This window comes from Drosophila takahashii, chromosome 3R (genome assembly GCF_030179915.1).
Source record: "Drosophila takahashii strain IR98-3 E-12201 chromosome 3R, DtakHiC1v2, whole genome shotgun sequence".
Classification (NCBI taxonomy): Eukaryota; Metazoa; Arthropoda; class Insecta; order Diptera; family Drosophilidae; genus Drosophila; species Drosophila takahashii.
The window spans coordinates 13,556,724-13,582,080 of record NC_091681.1 but is presented as its reverse complement, the minus strand read 5'-3'; the positions used below and the strand labels follow the sequence as shown (position 1 = coordinate 13,582,080).

The 25,357-nt window shown below is 37.1% G+C and overlaps 1 protein-coding gene and 2 non-coding genes across 13 annotated transcripts in view; 1 reads left to right on the top strand and 2 right to left on the bottom strand.

The window, feature by feature from the left end:
- Window positions 1–25,357, top strand: part of pyd (zonula occludens-like protein polychaetoid) — a 95,420-nt gene that overhangs the window by 39,707 nt on the left and 30,356 nt on the right. For 5 of the 11 annotated variants that reach the window (XM_070216848.1, XM_070216847.1, XM_070216853.1 and 2 more), the window contains exon 3: window positions 11,407–11,920. In XM_070216848.1, coding sequence (XP_070072949.1) covers window positions 11,407–11,920 — 514 coding nt within the window. Of the gene's footprint in view, window positions 1–10,629; window positions 11,155–11,406; window positions 11,921–14,386; window positions 15,324–20,931; window positions 21,571–25,357 lie in introns of those variants that run through there. The other 6 variants (XM_070216856.1, XM_070216849.1, XM_017158515.3 and 3 more) reach the window with 6 other exon arrangements.
- Window positions 14,375–14,447, bottom strand: TRNAR-UCG (transfer RNA arginine (anticodon UCG)). Its single transcript has one exon. It is a non-coding gene; the product is annotated as a tRNA-Arg (tRNA).
- TRNAR-UCG (transfer RNA arginine (anticodon UCG)) lies at window positions 15,477–15,549 on the bottom strand. Its single transcript has one exon. It is a non-coding gene; the product is annotated as a tRNA-Arg (tRNA).

Sequence of the window (25,357 nt, the reverse complement as noted above, 5' to 3'; positions counted from 1 at the left end):
GTGATTTTCCTTTGGCAGATTACAGTTTGAGCAGCCAATTGCCACTTGTGGCATGCCAATGCGTTTGATGAACTTTTCATTGAGTCGGAAAACGTGTAACCGTAAACGTAAACCCTGCTGCTGCTGGCATATCATTACACGATTTTACAGAAAGAAAAACCCCAAAAGACGGCGCTGAAACAGGTGTAACCAGTGACCGACCGACCGATCGTCTATTACGTGACGTCTTGATGGGAGACTCCGAGCAGACAGATTATAATAACAATAACAACTAAAAAGAAGATGAAGCAAAAACAACCAAGCATTTAATACCATAAAGAGAAGTTTGTTTTAGCTGCCGCTGGCTAAAGTCAAGTTTAAATACCAAAAGGTGGCCACCAATTGGTTTTAGCATAACAAAGGCAAAGCCCCAGCAAATGGAACAACAACAGAAGATCGAAAACGAAACAATAAATACGGTTTATAAACAGCTTTCAAAGGGTTGAGATTGGGGTAAAGGGCAGAGTTGGGAGCAGAAACAAATTGGGGGATTTACTTAAGGGAAATAAGTATCAGATATTTACGATTAGCTAATTTGTTAAGCTTTCTTACAAAGCTGTAAATTATGAAAAAGTCACTGTTAAATTTTAATTAGTTACGTGGAAATAAAAAGATTTAGGAACTTTTTTTTTGCAAAATGATTTTTTAAAAATCAAATGTTAAAAATATTTTTCGTAGACCTGCCCTAAAATTATTATAATCCATCAAAGCTAAATCTCCGACTCAGATACCATTGCAATCTATGCAAATCGGTAAAATACCAAAAAAATAAATATTTTCCCTAACGGAGAGACAAAGAAACAAGTTTGTCGCCTAAGTCTTTTGTTTTGTCATGCAGCCGAACAGACAATTAATCTATTTATAATGATAAATTAATATGTGAAGAAAGACAATCAAGTTATTGTTTCTGTGAAGCGGCAAGCAAAGGGGAGGCCACATTTAGCGCTCTAATTAAACATTTATCCTTTATCGCAGTTTCCATTGCAACACATCATCCGGCAACGCCTGAAATGCAATCGAAAGACCCGATACCAAATATTTTATGGCTTTTTAATGGATGATGGAAAATGGTTTGGCTAAAATGCAGCCGTATGCGTTGCACAACTTGTGGGCGTTTTGCCAGAGCTCCATTTTTTGTTGGGCCTTTAAGTTTTTTCGTCGTATATTTTTTTTTGTTCCAGACCACCTACAAATATTATGAGCCATTATTAAATGCAGCATTTTTATTGGAACACAGACAACAGGCACAGCGCACAGGTCGAAGTTGCCAAATCTTTTAATATTATTATTTTTTTTTATTTCAATTCTATGCACACCTTGGCTTAAAACGCTTTCACAACAATAAAAGAGAAAAAGTATAAATAAAAAAATACGTTTATGGCCTGCGGGGGCATATGGCACGAGCCTTGGCCAAGTTGAAATGCAAAAACCGAAAGAGAGACAAGTAAATTAAGAGGTGGAAGCCGCGTTGTTGCCTTTTCAGTTTAGGTGTCGGAGTTATGTTTCTCAACTTGTTGATGGAAAATGAAATGGATATTCGAGGAAATGGTTAACCAAATAAGGGGTGTCATTCAGTACTTGGTCTTTATAGAATTTTAATGAGGGTTTTGTATTTGCCTTTACATTAACCTTGAAAGTACATATTTAGATGTATTTAAATAAAGTCAAATAATAATGTGAGCAAAGCCTTTTTATTAAATAAAATTATATTCGAAAAAAAAATAGAATACCATTTAAAAAAATTATGTTCGATCTTTTAGACAGATGTTATTTCACTCAGAACCTGTACACCTATTATTACCCTGCAGCCTTTTTTTTTTATTAATATTTATTTGGCGTTTTGCTTTAAAGAACTGTTTGCAGCTTTAGCTTGCTTGACACATAAATTACTAGTGGCATATCCATAGCTGTTGATTATGCAGATTGCAGCTGAGTGGTCAAATTGTGTACCTTTCCACCAAAAGGAAGTTCCTCAACTTTTCTGGCATAACCGTTAGGGCCACGACAGGCGCCACTAGAATGGAGTGAAGTAAAAGTTAAAGTTAAAATTCAGAAAACGTTGGCCATATGTGAAATTAGCATAGACCAAGAAGAAGAAGAAGAAGAAGAAGGTAACCCAAGTGAGCGTCATGAAATCTAACAAAGCAGTTGCCCCCTGCTCAGACAACAATAAAACATAACTATAAACTGTTTGGCCATATAACACTGGTCTTAGCATGCAAGCAGCGATCATCGTCCAACTGGGACTTTAACTCCAGACTTTCGGATGGGGGAACTCTTGGGGTTTGGGCTTAGGTTTACGAGATGGAAACAAACTTGCACGACAGCTGTTGGCGTTGCTCCGGCAATCATTCGGACGAGGGGATTTCGAGAGGGAAATCGGGGGGATATGTTAGAGGAATACGAGGGGACAGGACTTGCAGACGGACTTGGCCAGTCAGCTTTCAGCCAACTGAAAACGACAGATAAACAAGTTGGCCTGGCCTGGCAGCCTTTTCTTTTTGCAGTTTCGGTTATTTTCTTGGATTTATATGCCAGAGACGTGCAAATTTTGAACCAGTTTATAAACAAAGCCGGGCTAACAGGCCGTAAACAAAAGCGTCTCCCGAGTGGCCCGTGAGTTATGGCGAAATTTGTATGCCTTGCACCCGTCAACAATTGACTACCGCATGGGTTTATTATTGCCAAGCGAGGGCCTTTTCTTAATCGCTGGATAGGACTAGGCATATTGAATGTTGATCCGGGACATTGTAATCACAATGGATTGATGGGACAGCTTAATAGTTAGGTTATTTAAGGCTCGAAAGTCCTCACACAGTAGATTTTGATTTATGACCGTAACTGATTAGATGTTTTTATTATAATTTACAAATAAAATGTATATATGTTGATTGTCAAATAATAAATGTAGGTACCTAACTCTTAAGCAATCGTTTAAAATTATTAATATTTTTAAAAATAGTTCAAAATTATAAAGCGCCTTAAAACGATTCACAATATAACAAAATTGAAACAAATAAATAATGTTTTTAATATCATTTGTTAAACACAAAAAAACACCCTGGGATAAAATCGACATGTGCATTGTAAAGTTCTGCTTACATTTCGAGATTATCAAATGAATATGATACCAGATAATATCAAATTGATCATCGTTTCATATCAGATTTGGAAGAAGTAAACTCTTTTCTTGCTTCTCTGATCTAAACTCATCCTGAGGTAATGTTTATTCCCCAGCCTTAAGTGGTAGACAAACATTGCCAGCCTCCATTAGACCTCCATTCGGTTGGCTGAAAGTCGGGCTTGGACAAGAGGAAAAACAGGATTATCTCTTATCCCCGGCGAATGAGTCATGCTCGAGCAAATCCCCAGCTGGGTCACTCGCTCAAAGATAAATTGGCAACACGCGTCGCAGATGGCTCGGCAGATCCCGATCCCCCGCCTCCGGGCCAACAGCTTTTCTGGCCAAAAGGAGAAGAAAAGAAACCCATTCTCCGGCAGCTGTTCATGATTTAGATTTTAGTTTTGAAGCTCGGCTTGCGTTCTCTAATTGATGTCTTGGCTCTGGCTCTCTACGGTTAATTGTCTAGAGATTGATTAACTTTCGACAGAAAAATAGAGCCGAATGGCAAAAGGATTCCACTCGGGGCTAATGGATACAAATGGTAATAATAGACCGAATTCGCTGGCCACTGGTTTTGCATCGATTGTTTTGGCCACTGGCCGTGTTCGTGATGTCGACGAAAAGAAATTGATTGCTTCTCCTCCAATTTATGACTCAATCAATCCTTTTGGCCAATTGCAATTTGCCAACTACACCCCAAAAGCTGAGCAATTGTAGTTTTCGGGTTTTTTTTTTCTGTTTTCAAATTGGCCGCAAGCAAATTAGTGCAACCTTTTTGTGTGTGCTTTGATTTAGTTTCATGCTTTGTTCGGGGCTAAAATTTGGTTAAATTTTCTGCACATTTTCGTGATTTCTTATATTTTGGGTGGGGTCATTATTTCTTACAGGAATCGAACATGTGTCAATCACTTTGAAGGCTTTGCGTGACCAATGTTTTCAACACCTTTTAAAGTTGTTTTTACTGCTTTTGGGTTCCTGTCTTATAATTTTAGCTTACCTGTTTTTTTCTTCCACCCGATTCTTGTTGTTTAAAAGCGTTTAGGTGATGTGTTAATCCCAAACAAAATTAGAAAATAAATAACCAAAATGAGGTATGAAAAATTATGCACACACCGAAAAGACATTAGAAACTTGTTTTGACTGTTGTTGCAGTTTAGAAATAAGAAAAAAATAAAAAATCCAATTTTTCGCTTTGGCCTTAATGTGCTTAAATTATGATTAGCTAAACGAATGTTGGGTCATACAAGTAATTGTGTTTTATGAATTCATTAATGGGCCTATAAAAAAATGTAATTAGCAATTAATACTTTTAATTTAATATTTATGTGAAAAGCTAATTAATATGAATACTTAAAATATATACTATAGCTTTCCATACTTAAGTTATAATTTCTTAATGTGCATCATTATCCCAGAAATTACCATACAAGTGCCCCGATTTTCTTCCTTGGGTTTCACACGCCCACCATAATTATCCGGTAAATCTTTCCCATATCATGAGCGTGAGAGTGTCGCTCCATTACAGTTAAACCGGAACCAGATCCAAGTCCTCGACGGGTGGTCCTCCACTCCAGCGAAGACCTTTCATCAAAAAGCTGTTTAAAGTGGGTGGACCCCTGCAGACATGGCCCTTACAATTTGCTCATTATGTGAAATCAATACCAGCATTTAGAGATTTTTTTTATTGATGGGATCGTCGTGAATGGGAGAGCAAATATAATCGAGTAACAAATTTCCAAGAAGCTCCAAGCCAATATAATGAGTTTTCATTTTTCAAATTGGTTGGCTTATTTTCAAAACATTTTGACGCGTTTTGTAGCTTGGCGAAAAATAGAAACCAGTTAAGCTGTCTTGCCCCCTGATTTATGACCTGCAATTAACTGCGCCAAAGAAAAACCAATTCAATTTGCGTTTTTTTTTTGGCTCGTGTTGGCCGAGTGTAAAATACTTATTTTTACCATTCCACCGAACGGATGCCGCATTGTCTCCTAAATTATTTTCTCACACAGCAGCTGGCTAAAAGGGTTGCCAAGTTTTATGTGTATATTTGTTTTCTTTGATTATTATTTCGGTTGTGGCCGTTATTTATAGCGACAAATGCAGGGCAATGTTTGTGTTGCCCCACCTTTCGTCTACATTTTAACGAAGCTATTTTAAAGTTGGATATCTTTTAGAGATTGTGGTATTTGGCTCGAAACATTATTCCCAAGGCAGGCTATCGGAACTGATTTATGATTTATGTTGGCGATGAATTATAGCCCATAACACTTGGGAATATGTGTGTACTAATGGAGATTACAACATTTCCTTGGGCCTAAGAATATAGAGTATTATTCTCTTGGGCAGAACCAGTTCCACATTTCAGCCCTCTCTCTTGGCCAAGAAACCAGTTTGTCGATCCACATTACAAATGTCCAGCACATTTTCATAATTAATTATCATTTTTTCTCGGTCAGAAATTAAATTAAGACCACGTGCCAGTATCTATCATACTGTCAGCGCTACTTAATCGCACTATCTGAGTCATGGATATATTTTTTAACATTTCTCTTTGTCTTTTCTTGTCGCATTAAAGTCCGCTGAAAATTTCAGCTGCCTCTCTCTTTGTTTTTTTTTCACTTTTTATGCTATGAGGTTAAAATCATTTGACATCTTGTGCATTGTAATTACACTTAACATAGCTTTCATAGTGCAACGACTGCGACCGAGACGTGCAGTTTAATTCAATTAATCCCCGAGTGACACTAATCGAATCGATTATACACATTTTAAATTCCCGCCTGACTTAAGTTGGTTGGGGTCGAGAAAGGTAAACGATGTCAAGTGGTTTAAATATTGTGATTAGAAGGGGAGACAGTATTAACAAGAGCTTGAAAAATATCGACAGTTTGCTATTTGTCGATATTTAATTGGTGTTTTCCCTTCAAAACAATAAAATGATCGAATCGGTATTGTCAACATATCGAATTTTTAATAAATAAAAAAATATGTTTTACAAATATTTAAAATTTCAAAAATCTATGTTGTTCCTGCATTCTTTATCCACACATTTATCCAAGCTATAGCCCCAAAAATATTTATCTGTGATTTATTTATGCAACTCTCAACGCTGCATTTATTTATAGCACGAATTCCCGCTCTGTTATCTTAAAGATCTACTTCTCTCGCCCCTCCTGCAGTGCTTTAATTAATTCTGCGCCATTCGCAACTCACATGCATGTATATAAAATAATATATAAATGTATACAGAGACTTGTGCCGATCGATTCCATTCCATTTGCTGCCTGCATTGTTAATTCAACGCTTTCGGGCAATTGGACTTAAGTTCCATGTGGCAAGCACGCCCGTTTTAGAACTGATTTAATTGCAATTGTGCGGCAGACATGCAATTGTTATCAAAACACCGCCACACACCCTCGGGCGAAACTGGAAATGCGGGCTAATCCACACCCAGAGTTAATTAACAAGTGTAATTGATAGAACTTTGGATCGAACAGGGGGCACTGCTCCCTTTTTATTAATCACTCCAATTGCCCAAAAGACCCAGACAGATGTCAATAAAAACCGCAGACACCGACGACGACGTCGTGCCGCAAATGACACACATTTTCCGACATGGAAAATGGGAAAATGAATGCGTGACAAGTGAAAATGTTGCGTTTTCTTGGTGGCACTGGCACCCCAGCAACACCACTTCATCCATGTTTATTTTTAATAACACCAATAACAACAGAAACAGTTTAAGTTTTTTTTTTGAACAGTCACGGCAATTTAATGCCGCTCTGGACGGGAAGACAAGCTGCAGAAAAGTGAAAAAAAAAACGGAGAGAGGGACTAATTTTTAAGCGTCTGACATTTATTTTGCATGACATTTCACACACCGAGACACACAGGCATATGGAAACTTGGGTGTTGCACCTCGTTATCCAGGGGAATTGTCTCTACTGAGAACGATTTGGGGATCTTTTTATGCCCTGTAAAAGGGTATTTTCAATTTTTCTATAATTTTGCAATCCACAAATAAAAAAAAATCAATTTATATACATTTTGTAAAAGGGAAAACATTTTTTTTTACCATATAAACAACTATATTTGAAATACACTTTATTTATGAAGATTACACTATAAAAGTGTTTTCCTGGTTTTTATTGGATGTTACAATATTCGGTTCTTGAAGCTAATACTTTCATCTTGGTTGGTTTCTTTTCCTAACTTCTAATTTCTGCTAATTTTGCGAAATGCCTTTTTTTATAAAAATCCGATTATAAAGCGATTTTTCAAAGTTTTTAAAGAGTGTTTAAATATTCGGCTTCTTAAGCTTTAATTTTCATCTTGTTTGTTTCTTTTCTTTTCCCTTTGTCTGCTACTTTTCGTTGATGCTTTTATTTTGGTCCCCCAATATTAAGCAATTTAGTCAAACACAATGTTTGTTCTTATTTGGCGCACTCTCTTCCGCTCGACCTCTCCCGCTCCCCTTTTCCCCCAACAAACGTCTCACTCTCCCAATTTTCTCAGTGTTTTCGACGATTTTCGAGTCTGTCGCGCATGTTTCCGACTGAGAGGGTTGTATTTGCCGCTGATGCCCCACGGCGGCTACGAAATTTCTGTTGCTCTATTCGAAATCAGTTCGGAAATTGCCGGCGGTCAGCACATTTACTTTGAACAGCCGCGGCGTGAACTGAAAAGTTCTTACTAGAAAAAAATAGAAGCACGTTTTATACGAACTTTTCTATCGGTTTATATTCTACAGAACAGTACGCGTGTGTGTTTGTGATTTGTTAACAAAAAAATTGTAAATAATATACATAGGTCGGTGAAATTGGCATATTTTCTGTTGTGACTGGGAAATTCGCTGAGCCAATCAAAGTATTTTTAGAACGATTTATGACCAAGTCTGTGAGCATTGTGGACAATGTACAAACGATAAACATATGAGTGAAAGTCAAAATTTAGCCAAAATAAATAATTAATAAAAAAAAAATAAAAAAAAGTTTATACCTATTATAAAAAGAAAAGCAAACAATTAAACAGAATAAATACAAATAAAAAATTATTACCATTGCTTAAGATGCTTTTCCTTTACATTACTGAAAATGAACCTATTTTCCGTTTTTTCTGACTGACTTTTCTTCTTCCACTTCCACGACAACGGCGCCTCATTCGCCTATTTTCCTCTGAGCAATCATAAATTACACATCTTTTTAGTTCGCCTATCCGGTTGTTCCCCCATTTCTCTCGTCTGCCATTAATCACATTTTATTTCGCCAATATGCAATTCTATGCAGTAAAGAGGGAAATAATTGCAACAATAAAATAAATATAAACAACTGCAGTTGCAGAAGTAGCAAGCCGAATCCGTTGTAATCTTCATATCCGGCTTGTCGCTGTCTGTGAGCTCTGCAGATGGACCCCATCCCCTGTTTTCTCCCTCAGGGATCACTTTTTGCATCATCATTATATATGGATGGAGCCTCTTTAAAAAGAGCTGCGTGTGCCAGGCGAAAAATGGGAAATGGGGGAAATTTCAAGGGGGGTTGGTTCCAATTTAGGAAGTACGGGTTAAAGGGGAGTCTGGCTCGCAGTCGTTTCCTTGTTTGACATTTTAATTGCATTGTTGATGGATTTCACTGTTGACACTTTCCTTTTTACCCCATTAATTGTTAATGAACTTTTAACTTGCAAATGTACGAGCTTGTGGGCCAAAACCGCATTTCGTTTTGGGTTTAATGGAGTTTCATTTGTGTTTCATGTAGATAAAAAAGAAAACATTTCAAAACCAATTTATTTAAATGTTTATAAAGTGGTAAATAAATTCAATTTTTTTTTATATTTTTGAGAGAGATTAAAGAGATTAAATCGTTTTTAAAATTAATAATTACTTTCCTTAAAAACCTTCTAAGTTTTCCCACCGATTTTCTTTGTCTTCTCTCCGAAGAAAATTGTCTGTAAAAAGCAAAGAACAAGTTAAATATCTTAACTAGAACGTCTTCCGTTCAACACCTCATTAGGCCAACTTTTCGACGGAGCACAGTGGGGCGCCTAGAACAAAAAGCCTGCCAAAATGGTTTTTTTTTTTTTAAGATTTCCCAAAATGTTGCAATGCAACTTCAAAAACAATTGAATTCTCTATACACATCAAAAGGAAAGAGTGATCTGTGTTAAATGGTTCTCCCACTACAGATTTATAAAGTGGATTTTTCGAAATATAATTTTAGCCAATAAGAAAAAAAGGTATTTTTACACATCTTTGAAATTTTTCTGAAAGCGCCCAAGGGCCTAAGTCGTATATGTAACGATTGAAATTTTAAGAGCAACCAATTCTTAAAATATTAAAAAAAAAATAAAAATTTTAGATACATAATTACTATTTTTTTTTTAATTTTTTAAAAGTGGTCAAAAAAAAAAGGGATTTTTTGGATATCCTTGGACGTAAAGTAGTGTTACACCCTAGATCCCCGTTTAATTCTTTTTTTAAAAAAAAGTTTAGATATTTAACTACATATTCTGAAAAAATTAGCCTGCCCTTTTGTGCCTCTTCTGAGAAAACCGCAGTTTAAGTTAGCAAGAAATGTTCATAATTTGAAATATCGTCAGCCCTGGTTCATTCGCGCGCCCTAACATCATGAAGATATTTTACTTATGTGAAGGTATTGATGAAGATAATGATAAATTAATAAACAAATTTGGGTTTAAAATTTTAAATTATGTTATTTTACTAAAAATACATATATGAAGTAAATACCGGTTTCTACCAGTTTTTTTTTGAAAATATGCTATATTTCCTTGATTGATTCTATGACATCTATAAGATATCATTGACCAATTAAAAAAAAGGTAAGCATAGAGCTAAAATGATAAATAATGACTTAATCCCAATTTATATGAACCAATATTGAAATAGAACCGAGACATTCCCCTTTGTAATAAGCGTTTATATGGCAGCTATAAGATATAGTTGACCGATTTGAATAATTTTTTTTTTCAAAAATCAAGTTAAATTTAAAAAAAATATTGGGAAACTTAGAACCCTATAAGTAATTTATTTATATTTTTTTTCTTAAAAAAACAATTTATTTTTTCTTAAAAAATTTCTACAACAAAAAAATTTCACTAAAAAAATTCACCTTATGATGTTTTTTTACATATTTAATTGCCTTCAACAATGCCCCATCAAAAGATATTCGATATAGGGCTCCGCTGATTTAAGGCAGACTTTTGGCTTTTTCGCCCCACTGTGCGGAGGCCGAAAGCGACTTTTAATTGTGCCCACTGGACATGCACAGCCCCTGTGTCTTTTTGTGGCAGGAAGCACGATATGTCCAGAGGGTGAACATGATAAATGCCTTGGCCTGTCTAATGTTCTCTGGCCACCAAAATTTTTAGGACAGAGCCGGAGCTCGAGTGGAGCAATTAAGTGTCGGACCAACTGAAATTGTCATTTAACGTTTGTCGTGGAAAAATAAAAGTAAAACACTTACAATAAAACAGCAACAAGTTGCGGACTAATTAAATAATTGAAACATTTTACGTGGGAGACGCCAAAGACAATGACAAAGAACTGACTTTGTGCCAGCGGAAAAGCCAAGCAAATAGAGACGGAAAAAAAGAGATAGTGAAATGTCGCAATTCGACTATACCTGCTACACGGTGCCCGAGGGCTCCACGGACGATGATGATGGTGATGACGATGGACGGGGCAGTAATGTCACCCTGGAGAATAAAGATCACTCGGATTGCACCCTAGAATCGGATGCTACGACCACAACTTCTTCGCTGGAGCGGCATATATATCGGAACCAATATCGCTGCAGCAGGAGTTACGGTCCCCAGAGGGTCTCAATGCCGATACTCAGATCCAGTCGATCGAGGGAGATGACTCCCCAGTTGGGAATGTACCATGAGGGACCCGATCGGGATCCTCAATGGGGTTACTTTGTGCCTTTGTCGCCAAACTGCTTCTTTAGTCCGCCGATGCAGAGGAGGCGTTATAGGTGGGAAGATATAGGAAATAAATACTTTAAAAATCTTTTAATCATTTTATAAAATTTTTATAATAATCTTATAATGATCTTATAAAAATTCTATAATAATCTTATAAGAAGCTTATAATAATCTTATAATACGCTTATAATGAGCGTATAATAATTTTATAATAATCTGATATTACTCTGATAATAATCTTCTAACCAGCTTAAAACAATCTTATAATAATAATACTAAAAATAAAATTCTTATCCTTTCAGGGAAAAGGAAAACGATCGCAATCGTCGGGCTGTAAGCTATGGCGGTGACGTCACCTCCTCCCCCCATTCGGCCACCATACCCCGTGCCGCCCCCCGTCGTGTGGCCTTGATGAAGGACCCACCCCCACCGCCGCCACCCAAGCCGCAGCTGACATCCAAAGCCGATTCCATAGCCCATTTGGCCAGCAAATATCCGCAATCCGAGTATAATCTCATCCAGAAAATCGACTCGAACAGCACACTCACTGCTCCGGCGCAATATCAGCCGCAGAATTTCTATGCGAATACCGGAACGATATCCTCCACCAATGGCTATGGATCGCTGTTGTGTCACGCCAGTTCGACGACCAGTCCGCTGGCGGTCCGGAAGCGGGACAAACTGCTCCATCGGTTCAGCGATGCCGCCACCCTGGGCAGGAAGTTGAAGAAAAAGAAGAACACGAATCGCACCTGCAGATCCATGACCGAGGCCATTGAGATGCTGGCCGATCCCGTCATCGAGGATGAGTTCTTTGTAAGTAGACACATTTAATTAAAGAAAATGCATATATTTCCTGGGAATTAATAGGTTAAAAAATCATTTGATCATCAAAATGATCTTAAAATATTGAAAAGTATTTCTCAAACCATTAGCTTGGATATTATATTCTTTAAATTCCTTAAAAATCTTATGTTTTATTTTATATTTTTATTTAAAAAAAATGTTAGAACTTAGGTGTGGTTTCTTAATTAACTGCAGGTGCATTTGCAAAGTTTTTAATTATTTTTAAAGCTTTCTCGTTTGGTTGTTGCCCCCAAACATCTGCCCCTTCCACAATTTGCCATTTTAGGGGGTGTATTTGTTTGGCTTAAGCCCCTCATTTCGACTCATTTCACTCGGGCTCTGTTCAGCTCAGTCCACCACTCAGTCAGCTTTATCGCCATAGCTTTTGTTCTTGCATTCTCCTCCAGCTGGAAATGCTATCCATTGGAAAATGTGCTCGTGTCCCATAGGCTCTTCAAATTCAATGAATTCATTTCAGTTCAGTTCGTTTTTGAAGCTCGTCGCGATTCGAACGGGAAAAAAATCCCACAAAAATAACCGATTTTCGTAGGCGGAAGTGTAAGAAAGATAAATCTAAAAGAGATAAGGTGGAAAAAATAGGAAGATCGCTGATTGAAACTGAGAAGGGCTATTAAATTAAGTGGAGTGCCAGAAGTGACGAAAGAGAAAGGGAAAAATCTGAATATGTTAGTGAGGTTTTGGGTTTTAAATAATCAGAATACATATATTATAAGTGATATATATTGGATAATAACCAGGGAACGTAACTGTTATAAGTTTTATTTTAAAAATCACACTTTAACAGTTATTTTCTGATTTGTAAAGTAAAACTCAAAGAATAACTGTTATTTTTTGAGTTTTATAATAAAAGTTGACAAATAACAGTTATTCGTCGTGATCAAAATAAAACTCAAACTTGATTTATGGCGATTTTGTGGGTAAACAAAATTTTACAAAAATATAGGTGTAAAATATGCGCGGTTGCCTTTTTTAACAAATTTTTAGTAAGTTATAAAAAGCACGGGTATTATGTTTTTTTTAATTATTTCATTTTTTCAAAAATGTCAAGGGAATAACTGTTATTCATAAAAATCAAAAAATAACAGTTATTTTTTGAGTTTTATTATAAAAATCAAAAAATAAAAATCATTACGGATTTGTAAACTACAATGGCTAATAAAAACTGTGGTGTATTTAAAAAATTTTTAGGACCCTTCTAAGTGCGTGATTTTTTTGTATGAAAAATTTACAATAACAGTTATTTTCGTTCCCTGATAATAACTGTTCAAGAATGGTGATTTTATTTATAAAAAAGAAACATTCATTCGTTAACCCCTCTTAAAATAACCTTGAAAATGTATTTTCCAAGCTGAACTCAATTCGCAAGCCATCTAGTAAAAAAGGGGCGTCAATAATGCTATCAAAAGTTCAATACTCTGGACATTCACTGACCTAATCGAGGTACCTTTGAATTTTCGCAATGTTTTTAGCTTGTAAACTGGTATTGGGGTCGAGCACGGCTAAGCCACAATTATTTGCCAAATCAGTCTTTAATTAACCAACTCAGAAGTGACAGATTAGCATGGCTCCCTCTTTATTCTCTAGTCACTGCCTTACTTGTATGACAGCTCGGTGACAGTTCAGGAAGACGAATGTGTCTAACAAAACAAGTGACTCGAAAACTGTGTCAATACTTTGGGTTCGAAAAACAATTTACCTTGCGCAGAGGCGACGCCTGCAAAGGTGAACCCCGGCTAATTGGATTGGCAGTGCGTGCCTTCCAGCAAACAACAGAGAAACAGAAAAAGTTGTTGCAATAAAATCAAACAATTGCAGTGGAAAATCGAACGTGCAGTGTGCCGAACGTGTTGGTCGCGTAAAAACGTTAAAAATCGAATATTTTCAATATTTTTCGTGAGGTTTTTAGGGATAATTATTTTGTGTGACAGCTTTTAGGCGTTCTAGAAAAACAATTCTTGCCTACCTTAGTGCGCTGTGAACTAACAAAAAGTCTACCTTTCAGGCTGAAATTAAAAAAAATAGTATTGCCTGATTTTAGGAGGCCGCAGAAAATAAATAAATAAAAAGAAACGAAGAGTTTACGAAAATATACTTGTTTGATTAAAGCGTAATTTTTTTGTTTAATTTGTTGTCTAAAATAATTTAATATTTTAGTGAAAAATAATTTTAAAATCTTTTAAATGACTTGTTAGTACCAAAACTGTCCGCATTTGATGAGGCGCGTCTCTTCCAACCATGTAGATGTTGTGTAAAATCACTCAAGTGTATATTTCAACTCTTTAGCTTCTCTTTTATGCCTTTTATTTATTACTTTTAATATCAAAAATATTTTAAGTAATAAAAAAAAAAGCATTACGTTCTTAATAAAATATAAAAAAAAGAAAAAAAAAGTTACTTGAGTGTCGACCGTGACAGGACTCGAACCTGCAATCTTCGGATCCGAAGTCCGACGCCTTATCCATTAGGCCACACGGTCGCTTGTGCCAAGCGCGCTTAAACTGGAAAACATTTGATACGTGCGCACGCAAGCCAACAGCACAGGGGTGGATTTACTTTATAGAGCAAATAAAAAGGTTATCGTCGGGTGGTTTTGCAAATACAAGCGAACAATAACTAAAACGTAAATATAAGTATGAAGCCCAGCACTCGACGTCGCAGTTTCAAGACGAAACCCCCCAAATCGAATGTGTATAACCCGCTGGTTCGCTATCGCCCGACGGCCTATGTGCGAAATGGCATTATTGGGGGCGGCGAGGGCCCCGGCTCTAGTGGCCTATACCAGATCAACGACAGGGTCTATACCACCAGCAAGATGTTCCTACGCGATGGCTACATGTATCCCCGTCAGCCCGGTCAGCCCATGGATCCCCGCTACCCCCTCGAACTGCATGAATTCCCCCAGCAATTCGGAGCCACGGGTCTGCAGTTGGTCAGTACACCCAAGGTGCATATAGCCGGGGAATATCTGGCCAACGAACAGCAGCAGCAGCAGCAGCAGCAGCATCAGCAGCAACATCAGCAGGTGCAGGAGCAACAGCAATTGGGCAGAAGAAAGGCCGCTGCAGCGGCTGAAATAAATTTGGCAAATCAGGTTTATTGGCTGGGCAAGCAGAAGTCCAGATCCAGATCCCGCAGCAATAGTGTGGGCAATCGCAGCATTACCAGCTGCATGGGCAGCGGTGGAGGGGGTGGCGAAAGGGAGAGGGAACGCGAAAAGGATCGAGATCGTCCCTATAAACGCAATGTGGACGATCTTCTGCAGGCGCTGGGCAAAAGGGATGGGGATACCAACGGCAATCTGCTCGAAACTGCATCCACACATTCTTCAACGCAACGAAGACGCTTTAAGAAGGTGAGAAAAAAAGTTGAAAGAATGTATAAAAAACATATAATATTATTTTTGCAAATCTTACTTTGTTTAAAAATTTATTTAAATTTCTCTTAGTTCACTTCATAAATATATAAAAAAAGTTTTTTGTTTATTGGTTTAAAAAAGTTTTCTCAACGACCGTGACAGGACTCGAACCTGCAATCTTCGGATCCGAAGTCCGACGCCTTATCCATTAGGCCACACGGTCAATTGACAACTCCGAAAAATAGGCCTGGTATTAATAGGAGGCTTAGAATTGTTTTTAAGCTGAGTTTTTATTTTAATTACAATTGTAATTTTTAGAAAAATATATGTGTCCGTTTTATGTTTTAACAAAAATAAAATATATTTCAAATTCCTTATTTTTGTAAAGAAAAAATTTTTCTCCGATAAAAAAGTTTGAATTTCTTCACACCACTAAATTTTCCTACCTAAGCAATCAATCACCACATTGGATTGCTCTTGGGCAACATGGAAATTTGTCAACTGGCCGTTGCAACACTTTCAATTGTCGCTGTGGCACCTTTTTTCCATTTGGCCACCTTAATTACATTCGTGGATGTATGGGAGGTGACGTGGCTCGTTCCGCCAGGTCATCATCACTCATCACTCGTGGCTTGTCTGCAGTGTCCAGAATGGAGGCAGTGAAGCCTGCCGCCCCTGGGGTGCGTCTGCGCAAAAATTAAAATTAATGATGTTCAAAATTTCGCTTGGGGGCTTTAATGGAAATGGGATGAAGAAATAAACGAGGTGAGAGAGTGGCAAAGGAGGAGGAGCTGGTCTGTTCAGGCAGTAGCTGCTAATTTGGCATCCCCAAACACACCTGCCCCGAAAAGATATTCACTTTCAGCCTTTCAATTTCTCAGAAAGCTCGAAAATCAAAGCTCTGTTGCGGTTCCTTTTACCTCTTTGAGGCCCTTTTCCTTTGTGACCACATTATGCATTTTTAACCCGCTGCTGCTCAGGCTTCCATGACGATTCGGTCTTTTTCTCGGTTTGATTTTTTCCCTTTGTTTTTCTGGTTCGTTTTCGCTATCGTCATTAGTGGATTTATATATAGTTTTTTTTTTTTTTGGCTTAAATCTTCTTTTGCTTGGGGCACAATTTATACGCTTCTGTTTCGGATCCAGATTCGGACTCTGAGGAGCACTTGAGTTTGAGAAATTGGTTTCGTTGATTGTGCTTTTAAACATGGTCATAACAGTGGGCTAAGATTAATCATAAAATTTTCAATGCATATATTGAAAGTTTAATTTCAAAAAATAGAAATAAAAAAAAAAAAATAAAAATCTTTAAAAAAATTTCAACCAGAATAATAATTACACTATGCAGCATCAAAAATTTACCTCGATGGATGCTATATTTTTGGATTCGTTACGAATTCCCAAGTTAAACTGCGTTTCCCAAAAAGTTTCCCGACGCAAGGATTCTTAGCAAAAGGACCTCAAAGTTCGAAAAATGCTGAAATTGGCCAACTTTGCGGAGCTCTCAGAGGCAAATGGATGCATGGTTTGATTCGATGTTAAAGTTTTTTAAAAGATACACCCTTTATCTTTCAAACCCCATACTTAAAATAATTTTAGGATTTTTTTTATGGCAGAAATAAATTCCAGAAAACATAGTCAAAAAACTAAAAACATACAACTGCGGTCAAAATAGTAGTAGTGTGGCCGCCTTGCGTTTTTAAAAGTTTGTTGTTGTAATTGATCTTTTCCTGGTAATATTGTATTAATTATAATTATACCCGTTACTCGTAGAGTAAAAGGGTATACTAGATTCGTGCAAAAGTATGTAACAGCTAGAAGGAAGCGTTTCCGACCCCATAAAGTGTATATATTCTTGATCAGGGTCACTAGCCGAGTCGATCTAGCCATGTCCGTCTGTCCGTCTGTCCGTCTGTCCGTCTGTCTGTCTGTCTGTCTGTCTGTCTGTCCGTCTGTATGAACGCTAAGATCTCAGAAACTACAAAAGCTAGAAGGTTGAGATTTCCCACACATATTCTTTGGCTTCCTACGCAGCGCAAGTTTATTTTAGCCGAGCGCCACGCCCCCTCTAACGCCCACAATCGCCCACTAACGATTTTAAAATGGGTCCTGCGCCCACATCTTTAAAGATTTCCGAGAAGTATAAATGCAATTTTGTTGTGTATATTTATACCTATCGAAATGTAGAAGACATTTTTCAAATCGGACCATTCATTAAAAAGTTATACGCAATCAAAAATCATATATCTATCTCCCTCGCACTCCCTTTAGCTGAGTTACGATTATTAGTCGGGACACCAACCCGACACAGCGTTCGCACCCCCTTTAGCTGAGTGACGGGTATTAGATAGTCGGGACAACAACCCGACTATAGCGTTCTCTCTTGTTTTACTATTAGACTAATTGGATAAAAAAAGTTACAACAACAAACTTTTAAAAACACAGGACGGCAAGACCTCTACTATTTTGACCGCAGCTGTATGCTTTTATGTTTTTTGACTATGTTTTCTAAAATTTGTTTCTCCCTTAATACAAATTCTAAAATTATTCTAAGTAAGGGGTTTGAATGATAAAGGGTTTATCTTTTAAAAAACTTTAACATCGAATCAAACCATGAATCCGTTTGCCTCTGGGAGCTCCGAAAAGTTGGCCAATTTCAGCATTTTTCGAACTTTGAGGTCCTTTTGCTAAGAATCCTTGCGTCGGGAAACTTTTTGGGAAACGCAGTTTAACTTGGGAATTCGTAAGGAATCCAAAAATATAGCATCCGTCGAGGTAAATTTAAAAAACAGTAAAAATGCTGCACAGTGTTATTATTTTAATATTTGTAACCCAATTTATCTCAGTCAATCCAAACCCAATGTAGTTCGCCTCCGCCCATGACTCAACTTCCGGCGTGTGTATAAATCCATTTAGAACTCGAATGAAACGAAATAAATTGCAAGTGGAAGGCCCAAACGAAATAAGCATAAATTTATCTCTTTAAATTCTGGCTTCACAGTCGGGTCGAAAGGGTTAAGGAATTTAAGCCAAAATGCTGGCAAATAAATTTTGTTTGGGGAATGTTATTCAGTGTGACTTACAAATGCAAAGAAAACAAAAAGTAAAAACAATTGGAATGCAGCTCAAGTCTGCTGGGGACTTCCCCTTTGGCTGCAGTAGCTCGTAAATCGAATAGAGCACACGACTTCGTCACCCTTCCCTCGATGTGCCATCTTTTCTGAGGTTCCGCTGGGGAAGCGAAGAAAGTTGGGCCAGTAACTTGTTAAAAACATTTTACGGGTTTTCTTTTGCCGCCAGCTTTTGTTTTAATTTTGTACTCCAAGGCAGTCACGTGCCAAGATATTTTTGTAGACGAATTGCTGCAGCTTATTGAAAATGCAAGACAGACTAAACTCAATCAAGAAAGAGGGAAAAAACAGAGCGGGATCTTAATGAAGTCTCTTACTTTATTTTATTACAAAATATTAAATAAATATATAGAATAACATATTTTATATCGATTCGGGATCATAGGCTGCCAGTAAACTAATAAAAAATTCTTCAAGTGGGTAATTCGATTGATAATCTCCTCATAGTAAAAATCGCAAATGTCCAAATAAATTTGAGAAAATGCATAGGAATAAAATAAAAATAAATTGCACCTGATTTAAAACTTAATGGTTTAATAATATTTATTTACTAAAGTAAAACAATTTATTTTTTTTGAGATTTTAATGGATAATTTACATAAAAATATCTCAAGCATTAAAATAGTTTTTATAAGTGCAGCGGCTTACTCTCATGTACAAATCAAATTACCCAATTGCAATGCAGTAGACATACCTTCAATAGGCACTCCCCCCGAACCCCCTTAATTTGTTATGACCAGCAGCAGCCACCAGGTGGCGTGGTCACCCGACTTCAACTTTTTCGTAAGACTCGGCGGAACAATAATTGTGTCAAAAAAATAAAAAACGACAACGAAAAAAATTAAAAGACACGCCGACAGTTTGAAATGTTGCACGTGCTTAACTGCTCAAAACAAAATAAAAACAACAAAGTGAAGATATAAAGTAATTGCAGTGCATTAAGTTTTTGGGTAATTGCTTCACATAAGCCAGGTCATTAACAAAGTCCCGTCCGCAAGATAAAAATCAGCGCCTCAAAAAAACGATCAAGTTAATAGAATTTGGAAAATGAAAAAAGGAAACAACTAAACTAGACAGTCGTTATCGGGCAGAACTAATAAAATAGTTAATTGAAATTTTAAAAACCTGTAAAGTCATTGCTGTATTTGTATATAGTTGCAACATGACCTAGGTTAATATTAAACTCTTTGGGTTATAGGACTGAAATACATTTTGTGTTCTGGTTTTCCCATTTTCCTCTGTCATCGCATCGCTCTTGACTTTTTGTCCACTCATTCCAGCCACTTTAGAATTTTCTCTTGTTATTTCTTGGATTGCAAATGGGCTCTATGATAATGGGTTTTGATAAATTTTGACTGCTTTTAATGGTTACAATTATTTCTCTTAAAAGTGGTCTCACCAATTTAAAATCAAAGGTTCTACACATATTTTCTACTTTTCCCTTATTTTATTTTATGTAATCAATTTAAATTCCTTACCATAAAAATAAGTCACTACAAAGTTTATGATAATGGAATTCCTAAGCCTACCTGCAAATCGAAAAATTCTATATTTATGTGGAATTACGCCCTGACTCATTGCATTTTCATTGCACTTCTCCAGCCATCTGTTGAGCTCCTTTTTTACCTGCTTTCAAGTTCCTTGGCCATTTCGCTCATTGCAAATTCACAGCAGCACGGCCAACAACAACAGCAACCCACATTCCTATAAACACCAACTTCACACTGCTGCAATGCCAGCAGCAACCAGAACAACAAAAGCTTCAGGAGAATTTTGCCAAGTTTTTCTTTTATCTTTGATTGCAAACTTGAGCAGCAACAGCACAACTCCTTGAAAAAAAAACCAACATGTAGAATGAGATGAAAAGAGGGCTTACTCCTTGCTTAACCCTTTGATATTTTGATACTATAACATTTTTTTAATTTCACTATCAATTTATAAAAATGTTTTGAAATTTTTGATATATCATGATTTATACTAAAATATTAATACACAAATATTAAATATGACCAAGTAAATCATAATTTTAAAAGGATATACATAATATTTTGATGTCTCTTATGGTGAGGTTAAAGAGTTAAAGGGTTAACGAAAGGAGTTGAATTTTTAAGCAAACCCGTTGCCAGTGCTGCCCATTTTTATTCCGACTTTGTAGCTTTGTCGCCCAACCACAACCACACATTCGAGCGATTCGAGTGAGCCAAAACTCTACACACCTGCACTCACACAGAGGTAAGCGCGTTCAATAAAAAGGCCCAGCGAAAAGTTGCCGGGCAACATTTTTCGCTCATGTTGCCAGCAACAAGTTTACGTGTTTTGTCATCTACCTGTATATTATGCAGGTGTGTGTGTGGCTGTGCTTACCTGGCTCACATGCACGCACACACCGCTTGAAGTATGGGTGAGTGGGCATTTTTGAGCATATTTCGAACTGAACGTTAACGTTTTCCACGTACGTCGGTCGGCTTTTGCTTTCTTGAGTCTATTTCAAAAGTGGCCAACGTTTGCTGGCGAGTGGACGCGATTAACGGACAAATCGTTTCCATCCTATATATCGCGCCGATCTCTTCGATATTTCAGTACTCGCCCCCTCTCTTTCTTCGGGCTTTGGTTTTGATTTGTCCATCTCCCTCTGTTTGTTCGTTTTCGTTGGGGGCGCCTGTACTTTTTTCTCCTTCAAACCGATTTGCCGATTTTCGTTTGTCACGCGCGCGTCTCGCGACTGCAATTAATTAACCAGAGAAAAACACACACAAAAGTTGTACAAAATAAAAAGAAACCCCAGCGAAAATTACACGAAAATAACCCCAAAGTAAAATGTAATTCAAGTGTCATTCGTGTGTTTTTCTAGTGGCCAGTTAAGTTAAATGCTTTAGCCAAGTGCCCCGAAACCTGTTTTTGTGAAAATCTTGAATTTACATTTCTGCAAACAAGATTTGAAATGTGCAACATGTGGCAATAGCGACTCCAGCGGTAACCGCAGTAACCTCCTTGAAACGCGCAAGTTAATCAATTGTTGCTAAATTCGAAATGGATATAGTCAACGGATCGGCGTCGGGCAACCAGCACGTCCTGCCGAACAATCACTTTCGGCATGAATCATTCCAGCAACAGGTAAAGACCGGAATTCCAAGGAATTTTGGGAGAGTTTTCGGAGTTGTTAGCATACAGACAAATTTGTGCTGCCAAAAATAAACCCAAATTTAAAGAAGAACTTTATTAAATAGAGAAAAATAATATTAAAGGTGTAATAAATTCCAAAAACCGTCGAAAACTAAAAAAGTATTTCATTATGCAATACTAAAATGTAATCGTTTAATTTAAATTCCAATATTTTATTTTAAATATTGGATTAACTTTACTGAATTAACTTATTAGTATATATGCTAATATTAATATATATATTAATAAAATATGAAAATTAAGACTGTAATAAAAACGATTTTTTCTGGTATTTTATAAAAGATACAAGATACAATTATAAAATCTGTAAAAACCATTCAATTAATTAACCTGGAAAAAGTCGCACGTAAACTAGGTCTAAGACCATCCTTTTTCCCTCCCCATCTTACCGCTCATTAGCTGAGCAAAATCTGTTTACACTCTTTATTTGCTTGAAAACTCTCACCTCATCAGCAAAAAGCCAAGCTGAATGAGGAAAAAAGTGCCAAGTTTGCAGTAAGTGAAAATGCATTGAAAAAACTCGACGAGGAAACTTTTTATGGACAGACAAACAGCACCCATAAAGGTTATGAAAAAGACAAAACAAAAAACCAAACAAAGTTAGGGGTTTCAACTGAGCAAATTGATGGTTAGGCCGATGCCGAAAGTTTGATAACCCTGTAAAACCCCACCATTTCACCGGAATAGTTCAATCACAAGAATTGCCATTGATAAAATCGAAGGAAAAGCCAAAAACTAACGGGTAACCGAAGGAAACTGTTAATTAACATGCAGTGTGTAATTCCATATGCCAAGCTATGGTATAAAATAATTAACAAAACCACAAATTGCTGTAGCAGAGTGAGACTGAGGACTGCCACGTAAGTCGAGGACCTCAACCTGTTGGCTCACTTGTCTGCGGCGTAATAAACATGGGCCAAGAAATTGCCAACCCAAAAACTTGTAGTCGTAAAATTAATGAATTTTTTGAAAGTGAAACTTTTATTCAGGTTTTGGTGCATTTTCTGAAAATGAATGTGGAGACAGCTATTTAAATATTTCAGATTGGGCAATGCCGATAGGAAAATTCGTTGAAAGAAAAGCGGGGCTTACATAAATTCTTTTGTGTTTTATAAATTTAATAAATTTATACTTTAATCCACTATAATTAAACTCATTCAACTTTAAATTTTTTTTCGATTTTGGGCACATTTAAATATTTTATGCATTTATTTTTATTATATATATAAAGAGTTAACGGCTAATAAAGAGTTAAGTCTTTTAGATTTTCCCCTTCATTTTCCATCCGAAGATCAACTTAGTTAGCATGAAAAACTTGACATTGCTTAGACTAGACTTGGTATGGCATTCACTTTTTATTTTGAACTCAAGACCTGCCACAATCTGAGAGCGGCGCATGGAATGCATAATTCATGGCTGCAAAAATAATAAAAATATTGTTGTATTGATTATAAATAACCCACTAGACGTGGTCACATTCCATGGATTCAACACCGTTTTTATTGCCATTCACTGATGGCGTTTAGACGCTGGCTAATGACTATTTATGAGAATCTTTGATATGCAGATGCCATAGAAAGTGGAAGTCTAATGATCAGGCTTGGGAAACATAAGTATAGCTTAGAGATGAAATCAAGCATATATGTGACAGATCAGTTCGCTTAGATTCTGAGCCCCTCATAAACAAGCCGTCCGTTTCTATCATCTTTTCCACTGCCAAGTTCAGATATCCCATATTTATGAAGACATTTTCAAGCACCTTAAACCGCAATTTATGCCCGCCGCTGCTCAGGTTTGTGAAATCCTTTAAACCGATTTCTGGAAAAGCAAATATAGCAGGCCCATAAAGAATCTCTACCACCACATCCACATCGCGAGGAAACCAGTTTTACATGACCATAAAAAAAAAACGAAAAAAAGCGAACTCGGCATTCGATCTGGAAATAAAATAAAATAAAATCAAGAGAGCCAGAGAACCAGAAACACGATTCGAGGCCCTAAGACTCGAGATCGAGAACTCTCCAAGGATTGAGTGAGCCGGGTCTTGGGGTTCCAGTTCCACTCGGATAAAAATAAACTCGCTTCAAAAGAAAGAAAAAGTCTTTGGCCAGCATCCAAGTCAAGTTGTTGAACTGGTTTTGGTGGCTAAGTAAACGATAGCCGGTGCCCTTTGGAGACTTTTCGATACCGATCCCCCCTCCCCCCAAGAACCGCTCCCTAATATTATCTCTTTTTTCTCTTTTTCTTGTTTTTGTCGATCGAACGATGCGGGTGTTGGTTTTCGTTATGTTTAACCCATTGATTTATATTGGTAATTTAACGCCATTATTCTGCAGCTGCCAGTCAGTCGGAGTTTGGAAAGTTATCTAGTCATGAGGCCATGAACTGCATTGTATTGATCGGGCAATTGAGTGATTTTCATACAAGGCTTTTTCTGGGACCGGGGCCACGGGCCCTTCCCATGTTCAGGCAATTACCCAGCCCCCTGGAAATCTATATCCATGTCTATGGATCTCCGCCCAGTCGGTTGCCATGTTGAGCCGCATAATTGTTTGGGCCTGCAATCCGGGGAAAACCCTATTCCACTTTTCCACTTTCCCCGCCCGCCGACTGCAGCTGTAAAATTGTTAATTTAGCTTCTGTCTTGTGTTAGTCACGTGAGCTTCAAATTAACTTTTTGTGTTGTTGTGTTGGCTGCACTTTAATGGAGTCATTTCTTTCTAATTAACTCGGTTTCCGATGGGGGGTATGGGTTTCATGTGAAAATTTGATTGAAAACCAACGGATTTTTGGGGGGTATGGGCTTCGATTTTGTTTGCATATAATTAAGACCTTAACCCTATTAATAAAATCTATTATTCCTGTTTAGAAAAGGTCCACTTAATTCCCTTGAAAGTGAAAACTCGTGATGTTTATTAATAGACATCTTATCTGATTTCACCTTCGAATACCCAACTAGTTCCACCTGCTCTACTTCTCAGAGCCGTGGCAAAAAAAAAAGGACAAAAACTCATTTCACACAACATTTACGCAAAACGATCTTATTAAAAGCCAAGATTTATTAGCATTTGGAAATGGAAATCCGAAATCAAAAGCGACAATCTAGATAGAGCGAATAAAACTGGATTTCAAACTGCGGCTGGTGCAAAACAAAACCTCATCGGGCTGAGATATGTGTGGTTCATTCAGCAAAAAATTTGCATAGTTTTAAAGACTCGAAAAAATGCACAATAAAACATGTAAAATGCGTTAGGAGCTGCATTTCGTGGTGGCCTAGACTTGTTTTTGTTTTTTTTTGGTGGCTTACGAAACAAACTTCGAGGCAGAGACAAACACTGAGCTTTGAGGTAGTAGCAGCATTGATTGGGAAATGAATGGACACAATTTGTAGTTGTGTCTCTGCAGTTTGTGGATATACAAGACCGACAACTTCACTTGACACGCTGCCCCAAACCGCACACACACCGCACCCAGTCGCAAATTCTTGTCGATTGATTCATAATAATGGGGGGAAAAACCAGTTCTAAGGCAGAGACACACATTCTGCATACACTGGGAAAAAATACGAAAATAAATTAAATTTAGGAGTATAAAATGAGGCTTAATCAATGTGAACTTTTAATATGGATTTCCCGTTTAATAATTTTTTATTCTTTGTGCATTTATGAGAAACTCTCCCATGAGACGTCACAACTTCGTTCTATTCACATCAATTCAG